The following is a 23,179-nucleotide window of genomic DNA, read 5'->3' on the forward strand; positions in this document are numbered from 1 at the left end:
GGAGGCGCATTCCACGCCGGGCCGACACGACGCGCCGCGCGCGCGTTGCTGCTTATCGCACGTGATTGGACAGCGGCCATCAGAGAGTAAAGTAGCCAGCAGGCAGGTAATTATGAAATCTAGTTTGGAGTACTCATGTGGGGAATCAAAATCATGTAGAAATCATCATTTACACTAAAGAGCATAGAAAAACTGCTTGTTTCTTATAATACAGCGCCCATGATGTGTGTGTGTGTGTGTGTGTGTGTGTGTTGTCTTGTCTCGTCTCCTTGCGCCAGAACACCATCCCATAAGAATTACAAACCGACGCTGTATCAAATGCTTTCCACGCAGTCAATGCCATCTCGCCTCTGACTCTCCGTCTCAGGTAGTAGAATTGGTGACCGGATGTGACGTCAACTACAACCCAGTGTACAGAATGGTGGCTAGATCTCAATGTCAATATCTAGATCCAACGCGGCGATGTTCTCGTCATCCATGTTGCGGTGACGGATCATTGCAATGCCGCCCTTGCTAGCCTTCTTCGTGGCAATCGGGGTGGCGGCAGGAGTGCTAGCCTTGGATGCGGCTTCGGAGGCGGTGTTCTCGCGGCTGGCGGCATCCTCGGTCTTCGGGGTCGAACCATTGCCGTTGTTGACGTCGTAGTGGGTTCGAGCTTGGGTTCGGACGCGCATGAACGGGTTGACGGTGGCTTCGCCGCGAGCAACGGCAGCGGCGGCTTTGCGGCTGGCCTTACGTTCTTCCAGCTGGGCACGGCGCACGTTCTCGTAGTTGAGTTTCTGATTGCGCAGGTTCAGTTCCGCGAGACGCTCGTGCTCGGACGGTTTGTCCGCACGAGGCTTGGAGTGGTTGCCAAGGGCAATTCTGGACCGCGCCCGGCTGGCGATTTCGGCTTCTAGTCTTTCCACCTCGGCATCATCGCCTGCCGCTCGAGCTAGCTTCAGCTGCTTCTCCGTCTCCATGCGCTTGAAGACCTGCGACTTCGTGTCCAGGGACCCCTGCTTGCGCAGCTTCTCGTTCAGCTCGTCGTTGGTGAACTTGTGGTTTAGCAGCCGGTTGATGTCCGTCACTTTGTTGGCGACCACCGACTTCGTGGCCATCTTGCAGTCTTCCACTGCCATCGTTTGACGGTACCGGTGGAACTCGGCCTAGAAGAGATCAGCGGAGGCCTCCAAGTGGTTACAGGCGGGCAACGTACATCTGTGAACGGGGAATCGGAGCAAGCGACGAAGGGGAATTCGCGCTCCGCCTTGCCGTGTGCAAGCACAGCATACTGGTTGGTGGAAAACGACCGGCCATTCTGTCCCTCCATGGCATATGCGCGGCCCTCGGTGAATCCTGGAAAAGTCAGCCAAGGTCTCAAGGTAAATAGAGGCGGGGCACCTACTCTTGACCAGGCAAAGACGGTACTCATTTTGGCCAGTCTCTCTGTTGGGGCCGATGTTCACACGGGCATAGCAGCCAGAGATCGCCTCATCGAATCCAGGATAGAAGCACACTTGGGCGAAATTGCTCCGGCCCACACGAGTACGCTGGATATCCCGGAGCTCGGCAGGCGGATCGTCCTTGGGAAGGGACGGAGAGCGTTCACGATCATCCCACTCAACCTCGCTGTCGCCTTCTGCGTCATCGTCGGAGATCCGGTCATCTCGGGAGCGGGCCTTCTCCTTGACGGTCGGTTCGCGGCGACGGAGCTCATCCCGCTTGCCCTTCTGCTCTCGCTGTCGCTTGTAAGCCTCGATGGCATCAGATGTCTCTCCGACCTTACGGCCACCCAGCGTCATCTTCTGTCTCGAACTCTTCCGGTTGCCCTCGTCCAGATTGGCCGCGCTAGCCTTTCGCTTGTTTTTCTTCGCCTTGCGAGCCTCCTCGCGTTCACGAGACGCCAGCAGACGACGAAGAGCGAGATCCTGGTTGTGGCGATCCACCTGCTGCGCACGCTCCGAGAGGAGCTGCTCTCGTTGGATCTCGGGCAACGCCATGATCTCTTCTTTATCCTTGCTGGAGTAGTAGAGCTTGTCGTAGGGAAAGATGGGACCTTCGTCTTCAGCCTCGGGAGCAGAGCCTTCAGAGTCAGAACCAGAGTCAGATTCCGACATGCTGGCAGAGTCGAGGGATTCGGCACCGGAGCTAGTGAGCCGACGTAGTGTGTTAGTCCGCCGTATCACTACTGAGAACAATAGCAGAGGGCTGAGGTAACACGCAGCAAACAAACATACAGTTCTCCATCCTCCTCGGTCCTTCGCGACTTCCGGCCCCGCTTCACGGGCTTAGCGGTGCCTTTGCGACCCATCGTCGATGACGGCTCTGGTGACTGGGGTGATGAAGACCGGATGGGGGAGTCCAGTCTCTCTTTGGCGGGGGGAGATGCCTCCTCGTCGGAGGAATCCCCCGCGAGAGCGAGGAGCTCTGCGTCCAGATCATCTGCCATGGTGAATGGCCGGCGGTTGCCTTAGATACCAGGGACTCTATAACACACGCAGCTGGGGAAGTGACGCTGGTCACGGACACTTCCAGCAGAGAACTGGTGACTGCCCGTCCAGGGGGCGAATGCCGCAGGCGCAACAAGTGAAAGGGGCCTTAGGTGGCCAGAGTGAGTTGGGACTCGCACACGAACGCGGTATATACGGGGCCGAACAGGCGCAGAGACTGAAAGGGACCCGAGTGCGGTATATAGAGACGGAGGCTGGGGAACTGGAGGGGCGAGCGGGTGAAAGATGGCGTCGGGGTGGGGAGAGTTGGAGGGAGGTGAAGGTGGTGAAGGCAGTGAATTGCGAGCCGGGAAGTGAAAAGAAGCGACTGGAGCGAGTCTCGAGCCTCGTTCATGACGTTCCGCTCCAGGGATGGCGTGCCAAGCCGTAAGCGCGCGGCTGCGGCTTATCGATCGGGTTGGTTGCGTTGGAGCGTTGGACCACTTCGGATCGCATGGCAGCGTCGCGCATTCCACCCCCGTTCTCAACCTTGCCCTTGGCTGCTCCTCCAGCAAGAATCGTGGGATTCATCCATCCGCCCAACATGAATTCCCTCACGTTGCTGCGAGCCGGCCTCCGAGCCCCTTCCCTCCGCCCGACCGTCCCCGCCGTCCTTGACTTCCTCGCGCCTTCCACCCTCCAGACCCGTCGCCAGTACAACTCCACGGCCATCAGACAGTCCCCAGCCAGTACCCCCGGGTCCTCCAAACCGAAATATGTCCTCAACGCAGAGCAAAAAGAATATCTCGATCGGGCCCTCCGCGTCAACCAAGCCGGCGAGCTAGCCGCCACCCTCATCTACGAGGCGCAGAACCCGCAGGTCGTGCGCTCCCACCCCCATCTCCGCCCGTTGATGAAGCACATGTACGACCAGGAAGTAGGGCACTTCAAAACTTTCAACCAGCTGAATGCAAAGCACCGCGTACGGCCGACGGCGATGTACCCGGTTTGGGAGGTGGCCGCGACGTTTCTGGGCTGGTCGACCGGCGCGATGGGCCGAGAAGCCGCGATGGCCTGCACGGAGGCGGTGGAGACCGAGATTGGCTCGCATTACAATGATCAGGTGCGGGAGATTCTATCGTGGAAAGCAGAGGCTGAGAGCCGGGGGGAAGTGTTGGACGAGGAGCTGGAGGACATGCTGGTGACTTTCCGGCGGATTCGGGACGAGGAACTGGAGCACCTGGACCACGCCGTTGCCAATGACTCCAAGGAGGCTCGTCCCTACGATCCGCTGGTCAATGTCATCCGTTACGGCTGCAAGGCGGCCATCAAGATCACGGAGAGGATATAAGGGCAAAAGAGAGGCTATCCCGATGATATTCGAGACGAGTTGGCCGAACGGAGGGTGTTGGAATAACCTTCCATGTACGATAACATTATTCCTGATGTATGATATTCAACTTCAAGTTGATCGCCACGGCATTGTAGCGAGAAGGTTGCATCTCAAGTCTAGCCGCTCACTGAGTCTAATGATATAACAAAACCACAGGGTATATACAATCGCATTCTATGAAAGCCACGTCCCACACCCTTTAGTTCTCCAAATCCTGGTTCTTCTCCACGTAGTCGAGAAAGCTCTTCGAGAACCGAATCACCTGCTGATAAACCTCCTCGAACCCGTTCACCCCGCCATAGTACGGATCCTGCACGACCTCGCCCCCGCCAACACGCTCCGTCAAGACCCCACCGGGTCCAAAGTCACCGAAGAGACGCACCTCGGCGACCTTGGTGGCCCGCGACGGGGGACCAGGCTTGTTCATAGCGGCCACGACGGAACCCCGCACATCCAACAGATCGCGCAGGTTATGCTTGTCCATGGCGAGCAGGTAGTCGAAGTCCAGGAAGTCCTGCTTGGTGACTTTGCGGGCGGCGTGTTCGTAGTTGGTGATGTTGTGGCGGCGCAGCGTCGACATGGTGCGGGAGTCCGGGCCCTCCCCGGCGTGGTAGGCGGCTGTGCCGGCGGAGTCGATGCCCGCGATGAGAGGGTGGGAGGCGGCGATGTTTTGGAAGACCCCCTCGGCCATGGGAGACCGGCCTGGTTGGGTTGGGGTGGTTAGCTGAGCCGTCCCCTGGCTGGCTGTGCGGGGAGATGGAGGGGAAGGAAGGGGAGCGGCGTACAGATGTTGCCGAGACACACGAAGAGGACGTTGACCTGGCGGCCTGTGGGGGTGGACTTGGAGGCGGGCATTTTGAAGAGAATTTGGTTATAGTTTGGGGGGATCTATGAGTCTATAGGACAAAGGGAGTGTATGTCAAAAGAGAGTGGTTGCAGAAGGTTGCAGAAGTAAGTGGTTGTTGATGTGGCGGGGATGCAGAAAGACTCTTTATCGATAGCAGATGCATGGTGCCTGATTTCTGGGGCACCGATTCACGACTACTACTACTAGTTACCTGCTGCTGACTGCTGCTGTCCGCCGCTGGCCATCCAATTCTTTATTCCCAACCTTCTGCTATCTAGATGCCAATTGTCTGCAGCTGCAGGCTAATGCACGCGAGATAGAGTGCGGGAACTTGCAGCAGAACGCAATATCCAAACGACGACTCTTCGAGGTACTGTGCGACGCAGCATATTGATTGACCAGTCGCATGCCACAAACTACTGCGGAAGAGAAGTTTCAATAGATTGCGAATAGTCGCCTCTCAGATATGGAGGGAGCAGCGCAGAAAGTACGGAGTCGGAGTCGACATCCGCCATCTCTGTTTCTAGTTCCTTCAGGTTCTCAATCATTGCCGGACGGACTAAAGTCTGAAGCGAGAAAATTAGGCAGCTCTCCACCCAATGGGGCAATCCCTCCCTTCCACCATAGATGGACACTGTGTGCTCTGCAGCCCGCCCACAACGGGGCATCGCGCTCTTAGGATCGGTGCTATAGCGCATAGGGCAGCAGGGCTGTGGGCAGCCTAAGATATAAGGTGAGACCCTCCGCAAGCTATGACGTCGCCCGGGACAGCGCCGACCCCGGCAGGCAGCGACTTTCTCGCACCCCTCTCGCACCCCGGATAGGGCTCAGGGAGATATAAAAAGAACACCGGATGACGGTACCGTGTCTGCTGTACGCCTGGATGAGGAGGAGTACTGTCACCAGTCACCATTCACCTCCGAGAGGGTGACACCGCCACGCCGGGTGGCTGTGAGGATTGATGGGAGAAACGAGGGCTGATCAGCTGGTGGGCGGTTGGCCGAGTGATGAGTGGGGTGGAGTCGAGTCGGGGCCGTCCATGGCGCGGACAACTCTATCCATGGGTGAGAGTGTGAGGTTTCAGGGGAGACTGCATTGTCGACAAAGAGATGGGATAGCGGAGTACAGCGTAGAAAGTAGACAGTTATAGCAGCATCATGGATGCCTGCAGATGTAATATGACACCAAGAAAGAGGCAATCGGGTGCTGTTTGTTGTGATCCGACTGCCCCCAAACCACCCGCCCTCGTCACCACTACTGAGCACTAACCCGTACTGATCGTCCCCGCGGTTTCTTGGTCAACACAACGCGAGTCTGTGGCGCTGCTGCTGCGCATCCGAACCGCCGTCACCAATCGCCCCGACCCAAAATTGCTGCCTTTTCAATCCCCGGTTGACCTTCTTTCTTCACCACAAGAATACCCTCCTGACCCTGACCCGTTTATTGTCCGAAGGTTCCTGTCGAGAACGCACCACCGCCGGTTCCCCATCCGCACTACTACCTACGACCTACGTACTCTCCCTCCATCCTGAAACCCCCGCCTAGCAACGGAGCTCCCACGCTATCCAAACCACCTGGAAGCTTGCCGATTCACATTCCACCGGAACTCCTGGCGCAATCTCCTGCTCGATTCCTGGCCAGGAATTTTCAAGGGGCCCTAGGCGTGCTGCTCTGCCCTAGGCACGGTCGGCCATCATGTCCTACAACCGCTTGGGTAAGTCCTTAATTCTCCGTCCGTGTGAGTTGTCGACTTTAAATTAGACGGATTGCGCGGCGGTGGGTTGTCGCACATCGCTCCCTTCTCCGCATCAATCTCCCCTGAAACCTAGTGCCTGGAGCAACCATCGCCCTTACCCTTCAAGGGAATCGGCTCGTATTCCGGTGCGCAGGGTGACAGACAAAGCGGCCGTCGCGCGGTTCTGGTTCTGGTTCTGGTCGCAGTCGCACCGCCATTTCTCTCCATTCGCTCTCCGCCCCGGGCGCCTATACTGACCCTCGAGCGCAGGAGAACCTTATGTGGAGGACGACGGTCACTCCCCAGTCATGAATCCTCACCACCTAAATGCTCGTTCGCCGTCGCCCGGTCGGCCTTTAAACGCCTATCAGCTGTCCGACAATCCCTATGGCATACAAGAGCACCTGGAGATGCCCTCCACTGATCGCCTAGCAGAGCAACCAACGGTGAGGCTCCCTGCTCCGGGCGAAGAATCATCCCGCAAGAATCATACTGACCGACCGTGCCCCCTAGTACTCCGTCGAGAGACTGCCAAACTCCTACCGCCACAGCGAGCTCTACGAAGACCACCACCCGCAGGAATACCCAGGGCTGGAATACTCTGTAGACCCGGAGGCACACCACGACGCGTACTACACCCAACCCTACCAGCCGACAGTGCCGCCGCATGATGACTACGATCTGGGGCAGTACCCGGAACATCAGCAGCCCTACCAGGATGATCGCATCCCCATCCTACAAGAGCCCGAGAATCCATTCGGACCGGATCCGTACGCGGATGAGTTCGAGGAAGACACCGTCATCTCGCCGACACCCGGGCCAGCGCCGGTTCGGCGATGGAAGACCGTGAAGGAGGTGCCGCTCTTTGATGGCAATCTTGTGCTGGACTGTCCCATTGCCCCCAAGCTGCTCAACCAGGTCCCGCACGCCGAACCTCCCGGTCGAGACGAGTTCACTCACATGCGCTATTCCGCCGCCACGTGTGACCCGGCAGACTTCTTCGAGGAGCGGTTCACTTTGCGCCAGAAGCTGTTTGCCCGCCCGCGGCATACGGAGCTCTTTATCGCCGTGACGATGTACAACGAAGACGATTTTCTGTTCGCCCGGACGTTGATCGGTGTGTTCAAGAACATCGAGTACATGTGCTCGCGGACGTCGAGCAAGACATGGGGCAAGGACGCGTGGAAGAAGATCGTGGTCTGTGTCATCAGCGACGGTCGTGCGAAGATCAACCCCCGAACTCGTGCCGTCCTCGCGGCGCTGGGATGCTACCAAGATGGAATCGCCAAGCAGCAGGTCAATGAGAAGGACGTGACAGCGCATATCTACGAGTACACGACGCAGGTCGGTCTGGAATTGAAGGGAACGCAGGTCCACATGAAGCCCCGCTCTGGCGTGCCCGTGCAGATGATCTTCTGCTTGAAGGAAAAGAACCAGAAGAAGATTAATTCGCACCGCTGGTTCTTCCAGGCGTTTGGCCGCATCCTTGATCCCAATATTTGTGTGCTTCTGGACGCGGGTACGAAACCCGGAAAGGATTCGATCTACCATCTGTGGAAGGCTTTTGACGTGGAGCCCATGTGTGGAGGCGCATGTGGTGAGATCAAGGTCATGTTGTCGCATGGAAAGAAGCTGCTCAACCCGTTGGTGGCGGGGCAAAACTTCGAGTACAAGCTCAGTAACATTCTGGATAAGCCGCTAGAGTCTGCGTTCGGGTTCATCTCGGTGCTGCCGGGTGCTTTCTCCGCCTACCGCTATGTTGCTCTACAGAACGACAAGAACGGACAAGGTCCGCTGGAGCGATACTTCCTGGGAGAGAAGATGCACGGTGCTAATGCCGGTATTTTCACGGCGAACATGTACCTAGCCGAGGATCGCATTCTGTGTTTCGAAATCGTGTCGAAGCGTAACTGCCGCTGGCTGCTGCAGTACGTCAAATCCTCCACCGGCGAGACGGACGTGCCGGATCGGATGGCGGAGTTCATTCTCCAGCGTCGTCGTTGGCTGAACGGTAGTTTCTTCGCCGCGGTTTACGCCATCGCGCACTTCTGGCAGATCTGGCGGAGTGACCACAGCTTCATCCGGAAGTTTATGTTGATGATCGAGTTTGTTTACCAGACGATCAACATGCTGTTCGCTTGGTTTGGCATTGTAAGTCTCCCTGTCTGCGAATAGAGAACATACACTAACCAGTGCAGGGCAATTTCTTCTTGGTTTTCCACATCCTGACGGCGTATCTGGGTGACTCCACCCTGTTGGGCACTGTTGGCAAAGTGCTTGGCGTGGTTTTCGAGTGGCTCTACCTCGCGACCTTAGTGACGTGCTTCGTTCTGGCCCTGGGAAATCGACCCGGCGGGTCAAACAAGTTCTACATGTCGATGGTCTATTTCTGGATCTGCATCATGATCTATCTAGCATTTGCCACAGTATTCGTGACCGTGAAATCGATCGAGGAGCAGGTCGAGGACAATGGGTTCACTTTTTCGGATCTGTTCACCAACTCGACGTTCTTTTCGGTCATCGTGTCTCTGGGATCGACATACGTCATGTGGTTCCTTGCCTCGTTTATCTTCATGGATCCCTGGCACATGTTCACCTGCGTAAGTGTTCCCCCGGACAAACCCAGACACTTTCCTAACCTGCCCAGTTCATCCAATACATCCTCCTCACACCGACCTACATCAACGTGCTCAACATCTACGCTTTCTGTAACACGCACGACATCACCTGGGGAACCAAGGGCGACGACAAGGCCGAGAAACTGCCATCCGCCAGCCTGAAACCCGGTGGCAAAGTCGACGTCAACATCCCGCAGGACGATGGCGACCTGAACGCACAGTACGAAGCGGAGCTGACCAAATTCGCCAACAAGCCCCCCAAGGAGGAGAACAACGTCTCCGAAGAAGAGCGCCAGGCCGACTATTACAAGGGATTCCGCAGTGCGGTCGTCCTTGTCTGGGTCTTCTGCAACTTCGCCCTCGCCGCCGTCGTGCTCAGCGCCGCCGGTCTCGAGACCTTCAGCAACGACAACGACACCACCGAGAACACGCGCGCCACCATCTACATGGCCGTCGTGCTGTGGAGTGTGGCCGGCTTGTCCATGTTCAAGTTCCTCGGTGCGATGTGGTTCCTGGTTGTGCGCATGTTCCGCGGTGTTTAATCCGGTGTTTGGGTTTGGGTTTGGCTTGTCTACGATACGGATAAGATAGATATTTTCATGGTTGACGGATACACATTGGATGCATGACCCCCCCCCCCTTCCTTGCATACCGCTGCAGGCTCGGTATGGTATGATGATGACGACGAAGCTATAAGCTAAGCTATGATGGTTTTCATGATCGACGCGGGCGACTGCATACCCGGTGTTTTTTTTTTTCTTTTTTTTCCTTTTTTCCCTTTTTTTTATTTGTTGATATCTTAGATAGTGTAAACTATGATATATATTGTTTATCTAGTATAAACTTTGTTAGCGTAGGCAAATAAGTGTATGCGTGGTGGTCGAGGGGGCAATGATCTATTGTATGAAAGGTCTGCTACAGTAGAAGCTTTTTTGGTCCATGTCCTATTAGGACCCCTGACATAACTAAAGAAACGGGAACTTTTTCATCGAAGCATCATTGGTCTAGTGGTAGAATTCATCGTTGCCATCGATGAGGCCCGTGTTCGATTCACGGATGATGCATCAAAGTCTTCCTTTTTCTTTTTCCATTTTCTTTTTGCGGGCTTGTTCTATCTAACTACGCCGAGGGAAGGAGTACATACAGTAAGTAGGTTCTAGAAAGATGGTTGTTAGGGACGGGTTTATCGAAAATATTTTGACGGTTGGGGCGTCTGGCTGTAAGTATAGCACGGATGGCTTCGTGGAATTTACACAGGCAGAGACTAGTTGAAATTCATTCTTGTTGGGTTGTGGTGGATTAGGTGCTGTGTTCACTATTAACTGTATAGTTAGATATTGAGGTAGTCTATTCAATCTTGCAGAATGTCTTGATGCAGGGGCTTTTTTTTAAAGGTTATTATTAGAAAGCTAGAATTGTATAAATACCCAAGACTCAAGCCTAGATATACATTCAACACAAAATCCAGAAACCAGTGTCGTCTGTTGGAAAAGATGAAAATCAACAACAACTTGAATACATATCTACCAGTGCCAGTAGAATGTAAGCCGATATTCAAACCTGCACTCTCCTCACCCGACACTATATCTGTTGTCATCAAGCAAAGGCCCCCCCCCCCCCCCCCCCCCCCAAATCCTTCAGCGATAGCATCAACCCATCAGCACTCCTCCGAGAACACACCGGGCGACCAATCCGTCATATCTTAAACCCATCTCTCATGCGGCAATTCACCCTTAGCAGGATCCCTGCGCGCACTCGGACGACTGCGAAACGTCTCAAAGAAGAGCTTCAACTTCGGTTACGTCTCGCACACATCACGTCCATAGACATCCTTGGATGTTTTGTCTGACGACAACTGTGTCACATCAACCCCATAGCAATCCACCGTGAACTCCAAGAACTGGAACAGGAACATTTCGGCGATGGTCACGACTCTCGTACTTCCCGCATCCCATCTTAGGTCGTCGGGGCTATACTCGTTCTCGTCCATCCATCTTTCGATGCTCAGGAGGCCGCGTTGAAGCCACTTGAACATCTCGTGCGCAGATTGTTTGTGGGCCAGGCCCTGAGACTTTCGCGGAGACATCCAAGTGGATTGCGGATGCGGAGAGTCGACACTCAACATGACGCGCGAGGAAGTGTGGGAATCCTGAGGCACTCACAGGTTGCCAATGGAGTGAAGTAGCCCCTCCCCGCCCATCCGAAGGCACTTCACTTCTTCATCTCCTCAAACACAACCTCCCCTCTGTCCCGGCGATGCGCTACCTGCTCTGCTGTGTCTGGTTTGCATTCCATCGTTAGATGGGTACTGCTACTATCATGTGTTTCCCAGCCTTAATATCACCTTGTCTCTACTCAAGATTGAAGTTCTTTATGAGCAGGTGGGCCATCTCCCTCGTCTGACAAGATTCAGAATAAACGAAATTGCTTTGCTTCTGTGCTTCACTGTCCCGAGCTCGATTACTGAGAGAGTAATGCTCACAGATCACTGGCTGATAATAGTCCTTCGCAGAATGCCCCTTCATGACTCACTCCATAACAAAGAATTTATACTCCCAAGGTGGCTTATGTGCTCCTGCATCCTTGGAATAATAGGCGTATCCGATCCCCACGCGGACAGAAACTCCATCCCGCGTGGTCATACCCAAGAATATCATAATCGTCCGAGGCAAACTCATGACAGTAATCGTGCACACAACCATCACCAATTCAGTCACTGGTACGGCCATATCGCCATCGAAACGAAATTGCCCTATATGAACCTTAGATACCACTAACGATTTGATCCGCTCAGTTACTGCGTCGGAGAGATCAAAGGAACCGGAGCCCAAGAATGCACCGATAAACCCCAGTTGACCACAACGGAGGCTTGGTTGCGGTGGGTTAAGAGACTGGTCCAAGAGAGGCTTCGGACGAATTCCGATAACATCGCTGAGGTACCTTTGCGTGGTCAGATCTTGCGTGGGGCTGTGCCTGCTCCTTTGGCCTCGGAGTTCCCTTGCGGGCTGCCATGCGCGGTTCGACCATGTGCCGCTATTCGCATCGCCAAAGTGCCACTGAGCAATTGCAATGTGCAGAGGGGCGTTTTTACGCGGGGCGTGCGAGATGCTCCTCGACAGCCAAAGGCTCTCCGCAAAGATGAATTCTACAGGGCCAACCCAGGAAGCCCTGCCAGACATCAGCCACAGCCATTGGGACGAAAGTCATGTACATACCATGACCAGGTAGAAAACCTTTCCGTTGATACGCGCTGACGGCATGACTCAGAGGGGAACCAAAGTAAGGCCTGGACCATGAGGTGAGCCGGGATGCCTTGAGTTTGGCGAATACTCAAGTCGCGGGAACTCTGCTGCGCCTGCTGGAACCGGTTGAAGATGCCCTCAAAGGCGTTCAGTATGTCATGAGAATATGTCAGATGTCTTCGGCTGTATTCTTGCACGGCACGCTGATAGCATTCTACATCTAGCCCATTGGTTGTATCTCCTAGGTAATGGTAGGGAGTTGGATCTGGGTCATTCCTGAGTCTCTTACTCCACCATGGAGGCCCGGTGCGGATCTGGACCTGTGTGTTTGGTGAGTGACCCTCCCCATAGTCATATCCCTCCCTCCACTGCACCTCCGGACATTGGAAAAATATCTCATCACTTGTAAAGTAAAGACAGCGCTGTGACAGACTCTGTTCCTGAAACGTCCAGCCCCGAGTGTCCCACACACCCTTCCGGACTTCATGGCACAATGACGGCAACGAAAGGGACAAAGACAAAGTTCCTCCGTTCCTCTCGTCCAGGATATAGTGTGGCTTAATTGGGCAACCTACACGAGGACCAATTCCTGCCAAACCCTCATCTGGGCCATTACCTGTCGCGGCCATTATCGTGACTGTTGAATTATCATAGACATCGTCAATATGGCTAATGAGCCGCGCTTTGTCTTGCTCGTCATCTTGCACAATACACAGCGTGTCCACCCAGAGATATTGGATGCCGATTTTCCGAGTAAGCTCCATCGCATCGGAGATCGTTTGAGGAATTCTTCCCAGCCGGAGATGTGAGGAAGACAGAGCGTGTGGATGGCATAAGACAGATAGGTTTTGTCGAGTCGTAACCAGAATCAAGCTTTCAGGGTTACGATCAGATGTCAGGATGGTGGGAGACGTACCCCAGACATAGGACAAGGCCACATAATCACATCTTTTCAGCTGAAGGGTCAAGCATTCTTGCATCACATCAATCAGTCGGAAAGGCTGACCATCAAATGGTCCAGTGCTCCCCCTCTTTAGCGCTGCCGCGGAGTGTTTGTGTTCCTTGCACCCTTTCAGCCAGTGCTGCACCAATGGAACACTCAATCGACACGGGATATCCCGTCGTCGCATGAGCCCCTGGAGGTCATCATTGGACAATGACTCGATTTCGGCCAATATATACCTGCTCTCTAGCCGGTCGATCTCCCGAAGCGGCCGGCGATTCTGCTGACGGCTAGGCTTTTGATCAACCGCTAGCAGTAACCGCGGGGAGCGATGATCCACGTAGCCATTGTTTTTCACCGACACCCCGCTGCGACTCTGAATAAAGAGCCGAGGGGATGGGTTGGTGAGCGAGAAGGTGGTCAGGTCCCATCCGTCAGCTGAGGCAACCTCTTTGGCCCTGGCAATTAGGCCACAGAACGGGCACGTTGGATTGCGATAGTGAGAGATGGCACCCATCGGTCGTTCATTGACCTCGTCGGCAAGCATCCTCCCGAGTTCCAGCCGGTCGCATCTTTTGCATAGCTGCTTGGGGGATGGCGGCTGACTCATTGCATAGGACAAGCACCGCAGCAGGCAGAAGGGGAGGTTGAGGAAGTTGGACACGTCAGGCTCTGCCTTATTTATCATCAGGAGTTGATGCCTGATCGCTGAGCTGAACTTGCATGTCATAATGCTGCAGTCCCCTGCTAGCCCCCATTCCCAGGCCAATCATCAATATCCACGGAGTTTGTCTCAACCCAAAGGCTCCATCAGCAAGTAACTTGCTGGAATATATCTACACAGCGAATAGAGATTTCGAGGCAGACTACTAGGGATTCCACCCAAGCTTGAACGCGTGGATGATGTGTTATAAGGCACCACCTGCTAGGATATAAATGAGGGATCCGCAATCCGCATTGAACCCTCGATTTCCCATTCTCCATACGCTACCTAACCAAGCTGTAATACTGAGCGGGGCAATGTTGCGCATCTTCAAGAGCTGGTCGCGTAAGTCTGCTAGTCAGGATCTAACAAATCCTGTACTTGCCAGTCAGTATCCAATTAATCTTGCACCCGCCACTCCCACGGCCCCGTCGGACTTTCTATATCACCTGTCGAAGCACCCCGACGAGCCCACACGCCAGCTGCTTCAGCCATATCTTGAGTATGAGGCCTGGTTGCGGAAGGCTTTTGCAACTTCGGATGCCGACATTAGTGGTGCTGAGAATTTGGTGACGGTCTATAGTGGTCGTCGGCGCGATTTCAAGATTCGTACCTCCGACCGCAACAAGACCACTGTTGACCGATATATCATGCCACTCAAAGGCAAGGAGCGAGTACCGAAAGGAGACCTAGCTATAACGGCCTCATTTACCGAGTTTAAGCGCCAATTTGAAGGCTTCACTCACGGTCTGTTATCTCGACCTGACTCTTGACTGGCTCTCCTTTACTAAAAAGAATATATGAAACCTCAGGGGTTCTCAAGGGTCTCGGTAAGGCTACGCTGCACATACCCCCCCTGAGGTTTATTGGAGAAGTATTCTGCTAACAGTTATTCTAAGATTGGTCTAACATTGTCGTCGCTGGATCAGCTGCACTTATACCCTTGCTATCTATCCGCAGAGACATAAAACCCACTGTGACTGCTGCAGTTGAAAGGCCACTTGAGCACTATTACCAGTTGGTGGCCCTGATTCCGCCGAGGAAGTCTGTCCTTAACCTAGGCACCGTGCAGGACCGTCGCAAACGTCAGTGACATCGATATCTTCATATATGGAATCGACAGCGAGGAAGCAGCGATTCAGCGCATCCGAGAAGTGGAAGCTGTGGTACGGAAGAATCAGCGACTATTACATGGCGAGGGCCTCTCCATACGAACCAAAAATACCGTGACTTTCGTTTCCCCAAAATGGCCGTCACGTCACATCCAGGTAGATGGCAGAAGTGAACTCCTTGGTTCTCTTAGTTATTTGGTTCCTGATGTGGCGAAAATTTAGATTATATTGCGACTCTATCGATCTGTGACTGAAATTTTGACTGGCTTTGATGTCGACTGCGCTTGCGTTGCCTTTGACGGCCGCCACGTCTATGCTACTCCGCGAGGCGTCACGGCCATCGTAACGCGAACCAACACCATCGATCTCACGCGCCGAAGTCCATGTGCGTCTGTAAAATCCTCATTATAATGTCTGACTTGAATCTAATCCTAGAATACCGATGCGCAGCTTATGAAAGCCGCTTATTCAAGTACCGGAAACAGGGATTCGAAGTGTTTTGGGAGTCATTGGACCGATCGCGAATTGACATGGGGCTATTCAGAAGTCTCTACGAGGGACGTGAGCTCCAACCAAAAAAGCTGAAAGGCCTCGCCCGGCTAATCCTGTCGGAGATGGTTCTCGAGTATAAACAACGTCCGTACGACAGGTACTTGATAAAGCGAGCCTTGAAGAAGCTCGATGATGCTCGTGACCCAGAATTCCTTGCCCCCACTGTTTACACGAGCCTCGAGATCCCATACACCACACAATTCACAGCAGATAAGTGCGTATAGCATGCCCCAGGCCGCTCCTTTTCTATGTCCCCCGGGCCACGCTAATATGATCCACTCAAACAGGGTTCGCAAGTTCGCTGCCAAACACTCCAACATTCCATTTTTGTCCGGTTCATTGAACGAAGTCATCAGTGGACCGGGGTGTTGGAGACCAACAAACGAAGAGATATCTGGAAGAATTCGTTTCATGAAGGAAAACCCTGGGCGACAGATGATTGGGAGCTTTTATCCGCTCGACGCGGACAACTGGTCAGTTACTCCACCCTACCGGCCCTTTGTGCCATGGTTGACTTTCTCTGCACAGGGCTGAGGCTGCATATGAGTTGAATCTTAGTGATACGGATGATAGTCAGCGATACTCATCGGAAAGCGATGGAACAGACGGTCAGCTGAGCGAGGAAGATGATACCGTGGAAGAGAACAGCGAGGAGAGTAACAGCGAGGAGCAGAATAGTGAAGATAATGATAGCGAGGAACACGATAGTGGAGAACAAGACAGCGATCAGGGGCGAAAAATAGGAGTAGAGGAGGACAAAACACACAGTCAACAAGATTCATTCGAGGATGATGGAACAGAAAGACAGACACGCCAGGAACAGGACAGTGAGGAAGAAAGTGAAATAAGGGTAGGAGATAGTGAGTCAGACATTCAAAGCAGAGAGCAGTGGAGTGAGTCCAGCAGCGAGCAGGAAGACCTTGAAGATACTAGGCCCAACAGACGTCCAGCTTTACGAAGGGCATGGCTAAGGGCAAAGCTGTGGTCGAAGTGGTTCCGGCGAACTAACAATCACCGTGACATCTGAAGCAACTCCGATAGCATACTACTGGAATGCTCAGGGCGGGCTGGTGTCCAACATTGTGTTACGCTAGAAAACACGCTGCTCCATTGACTGTAGCCGACGAAACATATCGAGTCTAGGTCTTCAGTTCCGGTATCCTTGTTCCGGATTCGAGAAAGTGCCTACGAAACAAAATATTCTCCAAATACAACTGATATTTCCATCACATGCAGAAAGTAGGTGAGGTCATCTGTGTTATCATCGGCCGTGTAACGGGCGATATAGTTACATGCCATGCATCCCTTCCGGGGCCCAAGAACAAATTCACCATCCCTTGAGGCTGTCCACTTTCTACAAAAAGCATATCGAGCCTCCCTTCCAAACCAATTGTCTCGGAACTTTTATTACTCAGAATGATTAACGATACAGAAAATGATGCTTTCCTTCTTGAATCAAGTCCGCCGGCGCCTAGCTCGGCAAAAGGCCCCGAATCCAGGAATTCAACCTCGCTGGTGATTTACGTGACCTTTCTCGGTAGGATTGGCGGTTCTAGACACTCTGAATTCTCTAACAGAGATAGGTTGCTTTCTGGCTAGCGTTGATGAGTCTCTTGTGAGCACAACTTACAGCACTATCGCGTCGCAATTTCAACGGCTCACGGAGGGGGCTTGGCTTCTCGTAGCGTATAACTTTGGGTACTGTGTGTCATTGCCTGTGGTAAGTGAAGTATTTTTCATCTTTATGAAATGACCATGACATAGTCTCAGTACGGCCTAGTTAGTGATCTCTATGATAAGAAGAAAGTTCTCCTTTGTTCATACTTCTTATTCATACTTGGGAGCGTGGGCTGGTATGTATTGATCCCATTCAAACTAAGGCATGACTGATCCAGCCATAGCGGCGCCAGTACATCCCTGGTCCAACTCACCCTGGCACGAGTAATTGCCGGCATGGGCGGAGCGGGCATGATAGTTCTTGTATCTATTGTTTTGAGTGGTACGTCTCTTTAACCAACTCAGCATATAAGCATGGACTCAACATAGCAGACCTCATGCCTCCGGAAGATGTGGCCGTCTACCGAAGCTACGAGAATACGATCTATATCACCGGACGTAGTTTAGGAGCGCCTCTTGGCGGACTACTGATAGATACTATTGGCTGGAGATGGTAAGCAGCAAGCCCGTTTACCCATACACATTAACCTGACATCCTCAGGTCCTTCATCGGCCAGACACCCATAGCCATAACGTGCGCCCTATCTGTGGCCTATCTCCTGCCCAATCTGAGGAAAAGGACACTATGCAGAGATTCTACACCTTCGAGGTGCAGGATCTTCGACCTGGACTTTCTAGGTATCATAACTTTTAGCATCACAATCATTCTCCTTCTGTTCCTTCTCCATACCGTTGGAATACCTGAACAAAACTGGATTGTTGTCCCTGCCCTCACACTGCCATTTACCCTTTCCCTGCTTATCCTGATAGAGGTCTATTGGGCCGAAAGACCACTCATCCCAATAGACCTGATGGGTAAACCACTGGGTGCATACTGCCTCGTGCAGTTTCTGCTTTTTACAGGACGCAATGCTGTAAGATATTCTCCTCATCCTCTTTGGCTACCCCTTGGTACTCATCCCATTCAAAAGCTCGTCAGCAGTCTAGTCCCCTACTTTATCCGGGTCGAAAACACCTCTGATCTAATCGCCTCCCTATCATTCGTCCTCACTTCCCTTGGTGTCTCTGCCGGAGGCCTTATATCAGGCTATATAATTAAACGGTGCTCCCTCCCATCCTAAGATCCACTGCAGGCTGCCGATAACTCACTTTCACCAAAGTCCATATATTGCAACTGACAAACTTACCCCAGGTCCCACCGTTACAAAACCATGACCTTAGTCGCTTTAGTCTTCAGCATCCTCATCTACCTCACGATTTACATTCAATGGCAGGACGGCTGCTCCCTTCTCGAAACCGTCTCCATATTCTTCTCCGGCCTGACCATGGGGATCGTCTTCTCGACCCAGTTCGTTGGCATGTCGGCGAGTTCACCACCGTCTCGGTTAGCAACTTGCATCGGGACATTCTGTCTCAGCCAGCAGTTAGGGTTCATTGTTGGGCCCGCAGCAGGATTGAGCTTGATTCAGAGGGTGTTTGGGGAGAGATTGATGGATCAATTGGGACTGGCAAAGGAGCAGGTTAGTATCCATCTTTCTACTTTGCTCTGAGTGTCTTTTTATCTGGCTAAAGGCAGTGTGTATGCAGCTTGTAAAGCAGATCCTGGACGATGCGCGGTTTGCGAGGAAGCTAAGCCCGGCGCTGAGGGACATTGCCAGGGAGAGTTATTTGCACGCGTTCCGGGTTGGGCCTGCGTTGGCACTAGGGTGTAATGTTGTTGCGTTGGGGATGGTTTGGTGCTTGAGGGAACAGAGGGTTGGGTAGATTATTTGAGATAAGGTGTTGGTGGGGGAGGGGGAGAATTGTGGAGGGGATGGATAGAGATGGGATGGGGCAGATTGTGAGGGCTTGCATGTCTCAAAATATGTCTAATAATTGGGCTCATATTGCTGACAGCTGCGCAGTGTTCGATCTGAGACTTTTTTTTTTTGGCAAAGTTAGCAAAGGGGATACTTTTGATGGTCAGCAAGAGATCTGGATTTGATCCTCTCCGCCAATGCTCAGCATCCTGTTCAGTTAAATTTATTCAATTCAAGTTTTACTGCACCAATTGACCCGGCTATCTAGGCGCTCCTGAATTGAGCGGGAACAAAAAAAAAAAAGGAAAGACGGAATCAATGCATCATCCGTGAATCGAACACGGGCCTCATCGATGGCAACGATGAATTCTACCACTAGACCAATGATGCTGATGGATTCTTTGTCCTGATGCTATTCAACCTAATACTCACCCTTTAATGACGGATGATGGAGAGAAGATGGATATGAGATACCGGTTGTGACGTTGTGGCAAGCTACGGAACTGCTATCAAGGCAATATGAGCCCTGTACGGGACGCTTCTTGGAAATTGTATCCAAGGAAGTTTAACCTCAGAGCATGTCAGTCATGGTTCCGCCCCCAAACCGGAAGATGAGCCATTTCGTCTTGAACCCTGATCAAGCTCGCGAAGTGGAACCTGCGAAGACCACAAGTGTATGGCAATTTTGGGTAGTATTTAAATTCAAAAAAAGCATACTATGCTTATTGATAATCACTGCTGGCTCGATATACAGGGTGGTAGCGAGAAAGTGCAAGAATTCAACATTCCATCATATCAAGGTGTCTGGACAGACACCCTTTCATTGACGTGGATTCGATTCGAAATATATAATACGCGGAATGAGTTTTCTCTAGAGGTTGTGCAGAGATTTGTAGTGTTGGAGGCAAGGCGAGCTGATCGTCGTAAATTCTCTGCCATTTGTGTAGCTCCTGCCAATTGCGTAGGTTCTGCCAATCGTGGTCTTTTTGACACTGTAACTTCCTCCGGACGAGTGACATTGCTGTCCGTGATGTTTCACCTGATGTTCTCGGTATAACTCTTCTAAGTATGCCTCCCACGTCTGATCGAAAGCACCAATTGTAGCATCCCAAGCCTTTTTATTGAGACGCAGTTGCCACCGAAAGCCCTCCAACCTATCGCGATTCTTCCCCTTATCCGCCCAGTCTTGTCTGGCTATTTCTTTAAAGAACTTATACCACTGACGCAGCAACCTCTCCATATTACCGTTGTCCATAGCCGCCGCCACTGTCCATTCTTTTGCTTTGGGAAGGTAGGAGGAAAATCTCAGACGTGTGTCTCGATAATCCTCCACAAGAACCCCCTGCAGACTTCCTGGAACCTAATGGTTGTACGTCCTTTTTAAAAAACGGTTATCTGATATATATTGTACTGGGACCAACTTACCATCATTCCCCTTTTCTCGATGTCGTTACAACAACAGCATGTCATCTTGAAGTCTGTCTCTTGATATGGCGCGTCGATATAATTTGATATATCACCCAGTATGATGTAACAGCCGGGGCATTAATATTTCACCTCTCTTATTTCCTGATAAGTAAGCTCTCTGTTTTGTGTTAGCGTCTGTTGGTCTGTTGTGTACGTATTAATAAATTTCGCTCTATATCTTGGAGAATGCACATCCTGTTCAAAAGAAAAAAGTACCATCGTGGCGGGTACAGCCTAGATTACCCTGTGTAGGATTCCTTTCTGTCATTAACAGACCGAAAGCCAGGTAATTTTAGGGGTTGGTGAGGGTAACCTGGGTGACGGCGCCGGACCCGCCGAGGAGCAGGGACGGGCTTATTATAGGGTGGTTAGTTGATCACCTTTGCTATTTATTGGAATATCTGGCGGTTGAGTGTTGTTCAGGCACTTCTGAAGAATCTCTCATCCATGCACATAGCGTCCCGTGAGATGTAGCCCCACACACATCCTCCGCCGAAGAGGAGAGGCATGGTGTAGTATCTACCATCCTCAACCCAGAATACTCAGCCCTAATCCGCATCCGTACCGCGGGGTGATCTTCCGGCGATCCGACTGATAGTCGAGACAAAGTCATCGCAATCTGATAACATAAGAATACGAGGTTTAGAGATTCTGTGCATCATTTTCGTTCCAGAAATTTACTCCTGCTTCTTGCAGAAAATACGCATTGAGGGGTCAATCCTTTCCCTTTATACCAGCCGTCATCCTTATCAGCCCGACGTGGATGGAGTCAAGGTTTCCCCGCTGATAAGCGTGATAGCCGTGATAAGATAGGCGACCAAAGAACTGTGCTGTCATCCCCATTCGGCCTCGGGGATAATCCACCGATTGGAGGCACCAATGGCTGGGTGAATTGGGGGGTGAGGGGAAGGTTCCAAAATTGAGGGCTGACATCGACCCGGACTGGGTGGTGCGAGTATTAATTGGAGCTTCCCGCCGGGGTTTGTCATTGTGAGCTTCCCCTCCCTCCCTCCCTCCCTCCACCACCACACCTGCACTCCATCCACATCCATCAGACCAACATGGGACACAAGAAGATCCGCACCGCCCTCAAGGTCGATCTTGAGAAGCCTGCCTGGGAGCAGCCCGGCTTGCATGTACGTGGCCTTTCATCGATCGATCGATAAGCTGCTAACGCGACCCGCGTAGAACAGATGGCACCCCGACGGTACGCCGACCGACTTCCCTCCATCCCAGTTTCCCAATTCCCGACGGCAACCCTAACATCCATCCCCAGTCCCCGCGTGCGGTAAAATCGCCAACAACGAAGTCGTCAAGATTGAATGTCTCGACTGGACCGGCGGACAAATCAAGAACAACGATTCCGCAGATGACATCCAGAACGTCGACCTGACCCAGATCCACTACCTGTCGGGACCATTCGACATCGAAACCGCCGAACCGGGTGACGTTCTGCTCGTGGAGATCCAAGACGTCCAGCCGTTCGAAGAACAGCCGTGGGGATTCACCGGCGTGTTTGCGAAGGAAAACGGCGGAGGGTTCCTGGATGAAATCTACCCCAATGCGTAGGACGACACCTCTCACTCACATCAACGATATGATATATGATTGAACGGCTGATCGTAAACAGTGCCAAAGCCATCTGGGACTTTGAAGGAATCTTCTGCTCCTCGCGACACATCCCCCATGTCCGGTTCGCGGGGCTCATCCACCCTGGAATTCTGGGCTGTGCGCCCTCCGCGGAGGTGCTGGCGGAGTGGAATCGGCGCGAGGGCGAGCTTATCGCAGCGAACACGACCACACGCGATGTTGCAAAGCCCCCGGAGCCCAAGAACGCGCATGCCGGTAGTGCGGGCGAGGATTTGAAAGCGAAGGTTGCTAGGGAGGGCGCGCGCACTATCCCTGTATGCCACCTTTGAGCCCTGCCCAACACATACCCGCTAAGCTAATTCCACTAGGGCCGACCCGAACACGGCGGCAACTGCGACATCAAGAACCTCTCTCGCGGCTCAAAGGTGTACCTCCCCGTGCATGTCCCCGGGGCGAAGTTCTCCGTCGGCGATCTGCACTTCTCCCAAGGCGACGGGGAGATCTCCTTCTGCGGAGCGATCGAGATGGCCGGTGTCATCACGATCAAATTCAGCGTCATCAAGGGCGGCATGGCCAAGTTGGACATGAAGTCCCCGATCTTCCAGCCCGGACCGGTGGAGCCCCAGTTCGGTCCCGGTCGGTATCTGACCTTCGAGGGCTTTTCGGTCGATGAGCATGGCAAGCAGCACTACCTCGATGCGACCGTCGCCTATCGCCAGACCTGTCTCCGCGTGATTGAGTATCTCCGGAGGTATGGGTACAGCGATTACCAGATCTATCTCCTGCTTAGTTGCGCCCCGGTGCAGGGCCATATTGCCGGTTTGGTGGATATTCCGAATGCGTGTACGACGCTGGGTGTGCCGATGGATATTTTCGATTTCGATATTCGGCCGGAGTCGGACGTGACGAAGTTGGATATGGGGAGTTGTGCGTTTACGAGTGAGTAGGGGGGTTTGGTGAATGGGGGTGGAGATGTGGAGATGGGGTATTTTCTTTGTTGGGGGGAATTGTGTAGTATTAACTGGATGAATGATGACGAAGCTGTGTGATAGGAACCAAGGGAATATATGGATCCCAATCACTAGGATAT

General features: G+C 52.9%; 9 protein-coding genes and 2 non-coding genes across 11 annotated transcripts; 6 read left to right on the forward strand and 5 right to left on the reverse strand.

The window, feature by feature from the left end:
- Positions 1–157: 157 nt before the first annotated feature.
- On the reverse strand, positions 158–2,768 carry BO70DRAFT_358404 (RNA polymerase-associated protein). The gene is made up of 4 exons (XM_025542284.1): positions 2,220–2,768; positions 1,388–2,130; positions 1,199–1,338; positions 158–1,148 (listed from the first exon to the last, which is right to left on the reverse strand). Exons 1-4 carry the CDS (start codon positions 2,429–2,431, stop codon positions 426–428), a joined length of 1,818 nt encoding a protein of 605 aa, XP_025403391.1. The 5' UTR covers positions 2,432–2,768; the 3' UTR covers positions 158–425.
- A 168-nt stretch (positions 2,769–2,936) lies between these two features.
- BO70DRAFT_358406 (demethoxyubiquinone hydroxylase family protein) lies at positions 2,937–3,976 on the forward strand. Its single transcript, XM_025542285.1, has one exon. The coding sequence runs from the start codon at positions 3,016–3,018 to the stop codon at positions 3,760–3,762; it is 747 nt and encodes a 248-aa protein (XP_025403392.1). The 5' UTR covers positions 2,937–3,015; the 3' UTR covers positions 3,763–3,976.
- A 27-nt stretch (positions 3,977–4,003) lies between these two features.
- Positions 4,004–4,737, reverse strand: ltpA (tyrosine protein phosphatase LTP1; the record flags this gene model as incomplete). The annotated part of the gene is made up of 3 exons (XM_025540765.1): positions 4,590–4,737; positions 4,241–4,506; positions 4,004–4,195 (listed from the first exon to the last, which is right to left on the reverse strand). The coding sequence occupies exons 1-3, from the start codon at positions 4,657–4,659 to the stop codon at positions 4,004–4,006; spliced, it is 528 nt and encodes a 175-aa protein (XP_025403393.1). The 5' UTR covers positions 4,660–4,737.
- A 1,336-nt stretch (positions 4,738–6,073) lies between these two features.
- Positions 6,074–9,659, forward strand: chsA (chitin synthase class I). The gene is made up of 5 exons (XM_025542286.1): positions 6,074–6,365; positions 6,657–6,832; positions 6,900–8,537; positions 8,585–8,986; positions 9,034–9,659. Exons 1-5 carry the CDS (start codon positions 6,347–6,349, stop codon positions 9,544–9,546), a joined length of 2,748 nt encoding a protein of 915 aa, XP_025403394.1. The 5' UTR covers positions 6,074–6,346; the 3' UTR covers positions 9,547–9,659.
- A 338-nt stretch (positions 9,660–9,997) lies between these two features.
- On the forward strand, positions 9,998–10,068 carry BO70DRAFT_t36. Its single transcript has one exon. It is a non-coding gene; the product is annotated as a tRNA-Gly (tRNA).
- A 734-nt stretch (positions 10,069–10,802) lies between these two features.
- BO70DRAFT_392620 (uncharacterized protein) lies at positions 10,803–11,129 on the reverse strand (the record flags this gene model as incomplete). Its single annotated transcript, XM_025546296.1, has 1 exon — positions 10,803–11,129. The coding sequence occupies one exon, from the start codon at positions 11,127–11,129 to the stop codon at positions 10,803–10,805; it is 327 nt and encodes a 108-aa protein (XP_025403395.1).
- Positions 11,130–11,532: 403 nt separating this feature from the next.
- On the reverse strand, positions 11,533–13,799 carry BO70DRAFT_284098 (HET domain-containing protein; the record flags this gene model as incomplete). The annotated part of the gene is made up of 2 exons (XM_025539114.1): positions 11,533–12,172; positions 12,220–13,799. 2 exons carry the CDS (start codon positions 13,797–13,799, stop codon positions 11,533–11,535), a joined length of 2,220 nt encoding a protein of 739 aa, XP_025403396.1.
- Positions 13,800–14,533: 734 nt separating this feature from the next.
- On the forward strand, positions 14,534–16,692 carry BO70DRAFT_307386 (uncharacterized protein). Its single transcript, XM_025540074.1, has 7 exons — positions 14,534–14,639; positions 14,792–14,909; positions 14,965–15,160; positions 15,227–15,389; positions 15,455–15,770; positions 15,844–16,029; positions 16,085–16,692. The coding sequence occupies exons 1-7, from the start codon at positions 14,543–14,545 to the stop codon at positions 16,581–16,583; spliced, it is 1,575 nt and encodes a 524-aa protein (XP_025403397.1). The 5' UTR covers positions 14,534–14,542; the 3' UTR covers positions 16,584–16,692.
- A 392-nt stretch (positions 16,693–17,084) lies between these two features.
- Positions 17,085–18,997, forward strand: BO70DRAFT_410542 (MFS general substrate transporter; the record flags this gene model as incomplete). Its single annotated transcript, XM_025547255.1, has 8 exons — positions 17,085–17,276; positions 17,327–17,409; positions 17,458–17,552; positions 17,603–17,726; positions 17,775–18,147; positions 18,205–18,335; positions 18,426–18,753; positions 18,821–18,997. Coding segments are annotated over 8 exons (1,503 nt in total), but the record flags the coding sequence as incomplete, so codon positions are not given.
- A 354-nt stretch (positions 18,998–19,351) lies between these two features.
- On the reverse strand, positions 19,352–19,422 carry BO70DRAFT_t39. The gene has a single exon. It is a non-coding gene; the product is annotated as a tRNA-Gly (tRNA).
- A 2,089-nt stretch (positions 19,423–21,511) lies between these two features.
- BO70DRAFT_358409 (acetamidase/formamidase family protein) lies at positions 21,512–23,041 on the forward strand. The gene is made up of 5 exons (XM_025542287.1): positions 21,512–21,635; positions 21,688–21,706; positions 21,776–22,064; positions 22,130–22,403; positions 22,458–23,041. The coding sequence occupies exons 1-5, from the start codon at positions 21,561–21,563 to the stop codon at positions 23,034–23,036; spliced, it is 1,236 nt and encodes a 411-aa protein (XP_025403399.1). The 5' UTR covers positions 21,512–21,560; the 3' UTR covers positions 23,037–23,041.
- Positions 23,042–23,179: the final 138 nt, after the last annotated feature.

The sequence above is a fragment of the Aspergillus heteromorphus genome (assembly GCF_003184545.1).
Source record: "Aspergillus heteromorphus CBS 117.55 chromosome Unknown BO70scaffold_2, whole genome shotgun sequence".
NCBI classification, from domain to species: domain Eukaryota; kingdom Fungi; phylum Ascomycota; class Eurotiomycetes; order Eurotiales; family Aspergillaceae; genus Aspergillus; species Aspergillus heteromorphus.

Coding starts and splice junctions, on each gene's coding strand:
- BO70DRAFT_358404 (XM_025542284.1), bottom strand. CDS start 2,431: ATGGCAGATGATCTGGACGCAGAGCTCCTCGCTCTCGCGGGGGATTCC. Junction 1,339..1,387: donor CCGTCTTTGCCTGGTCAAGA/GTAGGTGCCCCG, acceptor TGACTTTTCCAG/GATTCACCGAGGGCCGCGCA. Junction 1,149..1,198: donor CCGATTCCCCGTTCACAGAT/GTACGTTGCCCG, acceptor GATCTCTTCTAG/GCCGAGTTCCACCGGTACCG.
- BO70DRAFT_358406 (XM_025542285.1), top strand. CDS start 3,016: ATGAATTCCCTCACGTTGCTGCGAGCCGGCCTCCGAGCCCCTTCCCTC.
- BO70DRAFT_358409 (XM_025542287.1), top strand. CDS start 21,561: ATGGGACACAAGAAGATCCGCACCGCCCTCAAGGTCGATCTTGAGAAG. Junction 22,065..22,129: donor GATGAAATCTACCCCAATGC/GTAGGACGACAC, acceptor GATCGTAAACAG/TGCCAAAGCCATCTGGGACT. Junction 22,404..22,457: donor AGGGCGCGCGCACTATCCCT/GTATGCCACCTT, acceptor TAATTCCACTAG/GGCCGACCCGAACACGGCGG.
- chsA (XM_025542286.1), top strand. Junction 6,833..6,899: donor GCCTAGCAGAGCAACCAACG/GTGAGGCTCCCT, acceptor CGTGCCCCCTAG/TACTCCGTCGAGAGACTGCC. Junction 8,987..9,033: donor CCTGGCACATGTTCACCTGC/GTAAGTGTTCCC, acceptor TAACCTGCCCAG/TTCATCCAATACATCCTCCT.
- BO70DRAFT_307386 (XM_025540074.1), top strand. CDS start 14,543: ATGCCACTCAAAGGCAAGGAGCGAGTACCGAAAGGAGACCTAGCTATA. Junction 15,161..15,226: donor GGCCGTCACGTCACATCCAG/GTAGATGGCAGA, acceptor GCGAAAATTTAG/ATTATATTGCGACTCTATCG. Junction 15,390..15,454: donor TCTCACGCGCCGAAGTCCAT/GTGCGTCTGTAA, acceptor ACCGATGCGCAG/CTTATGAAAGCCGCTTATTC.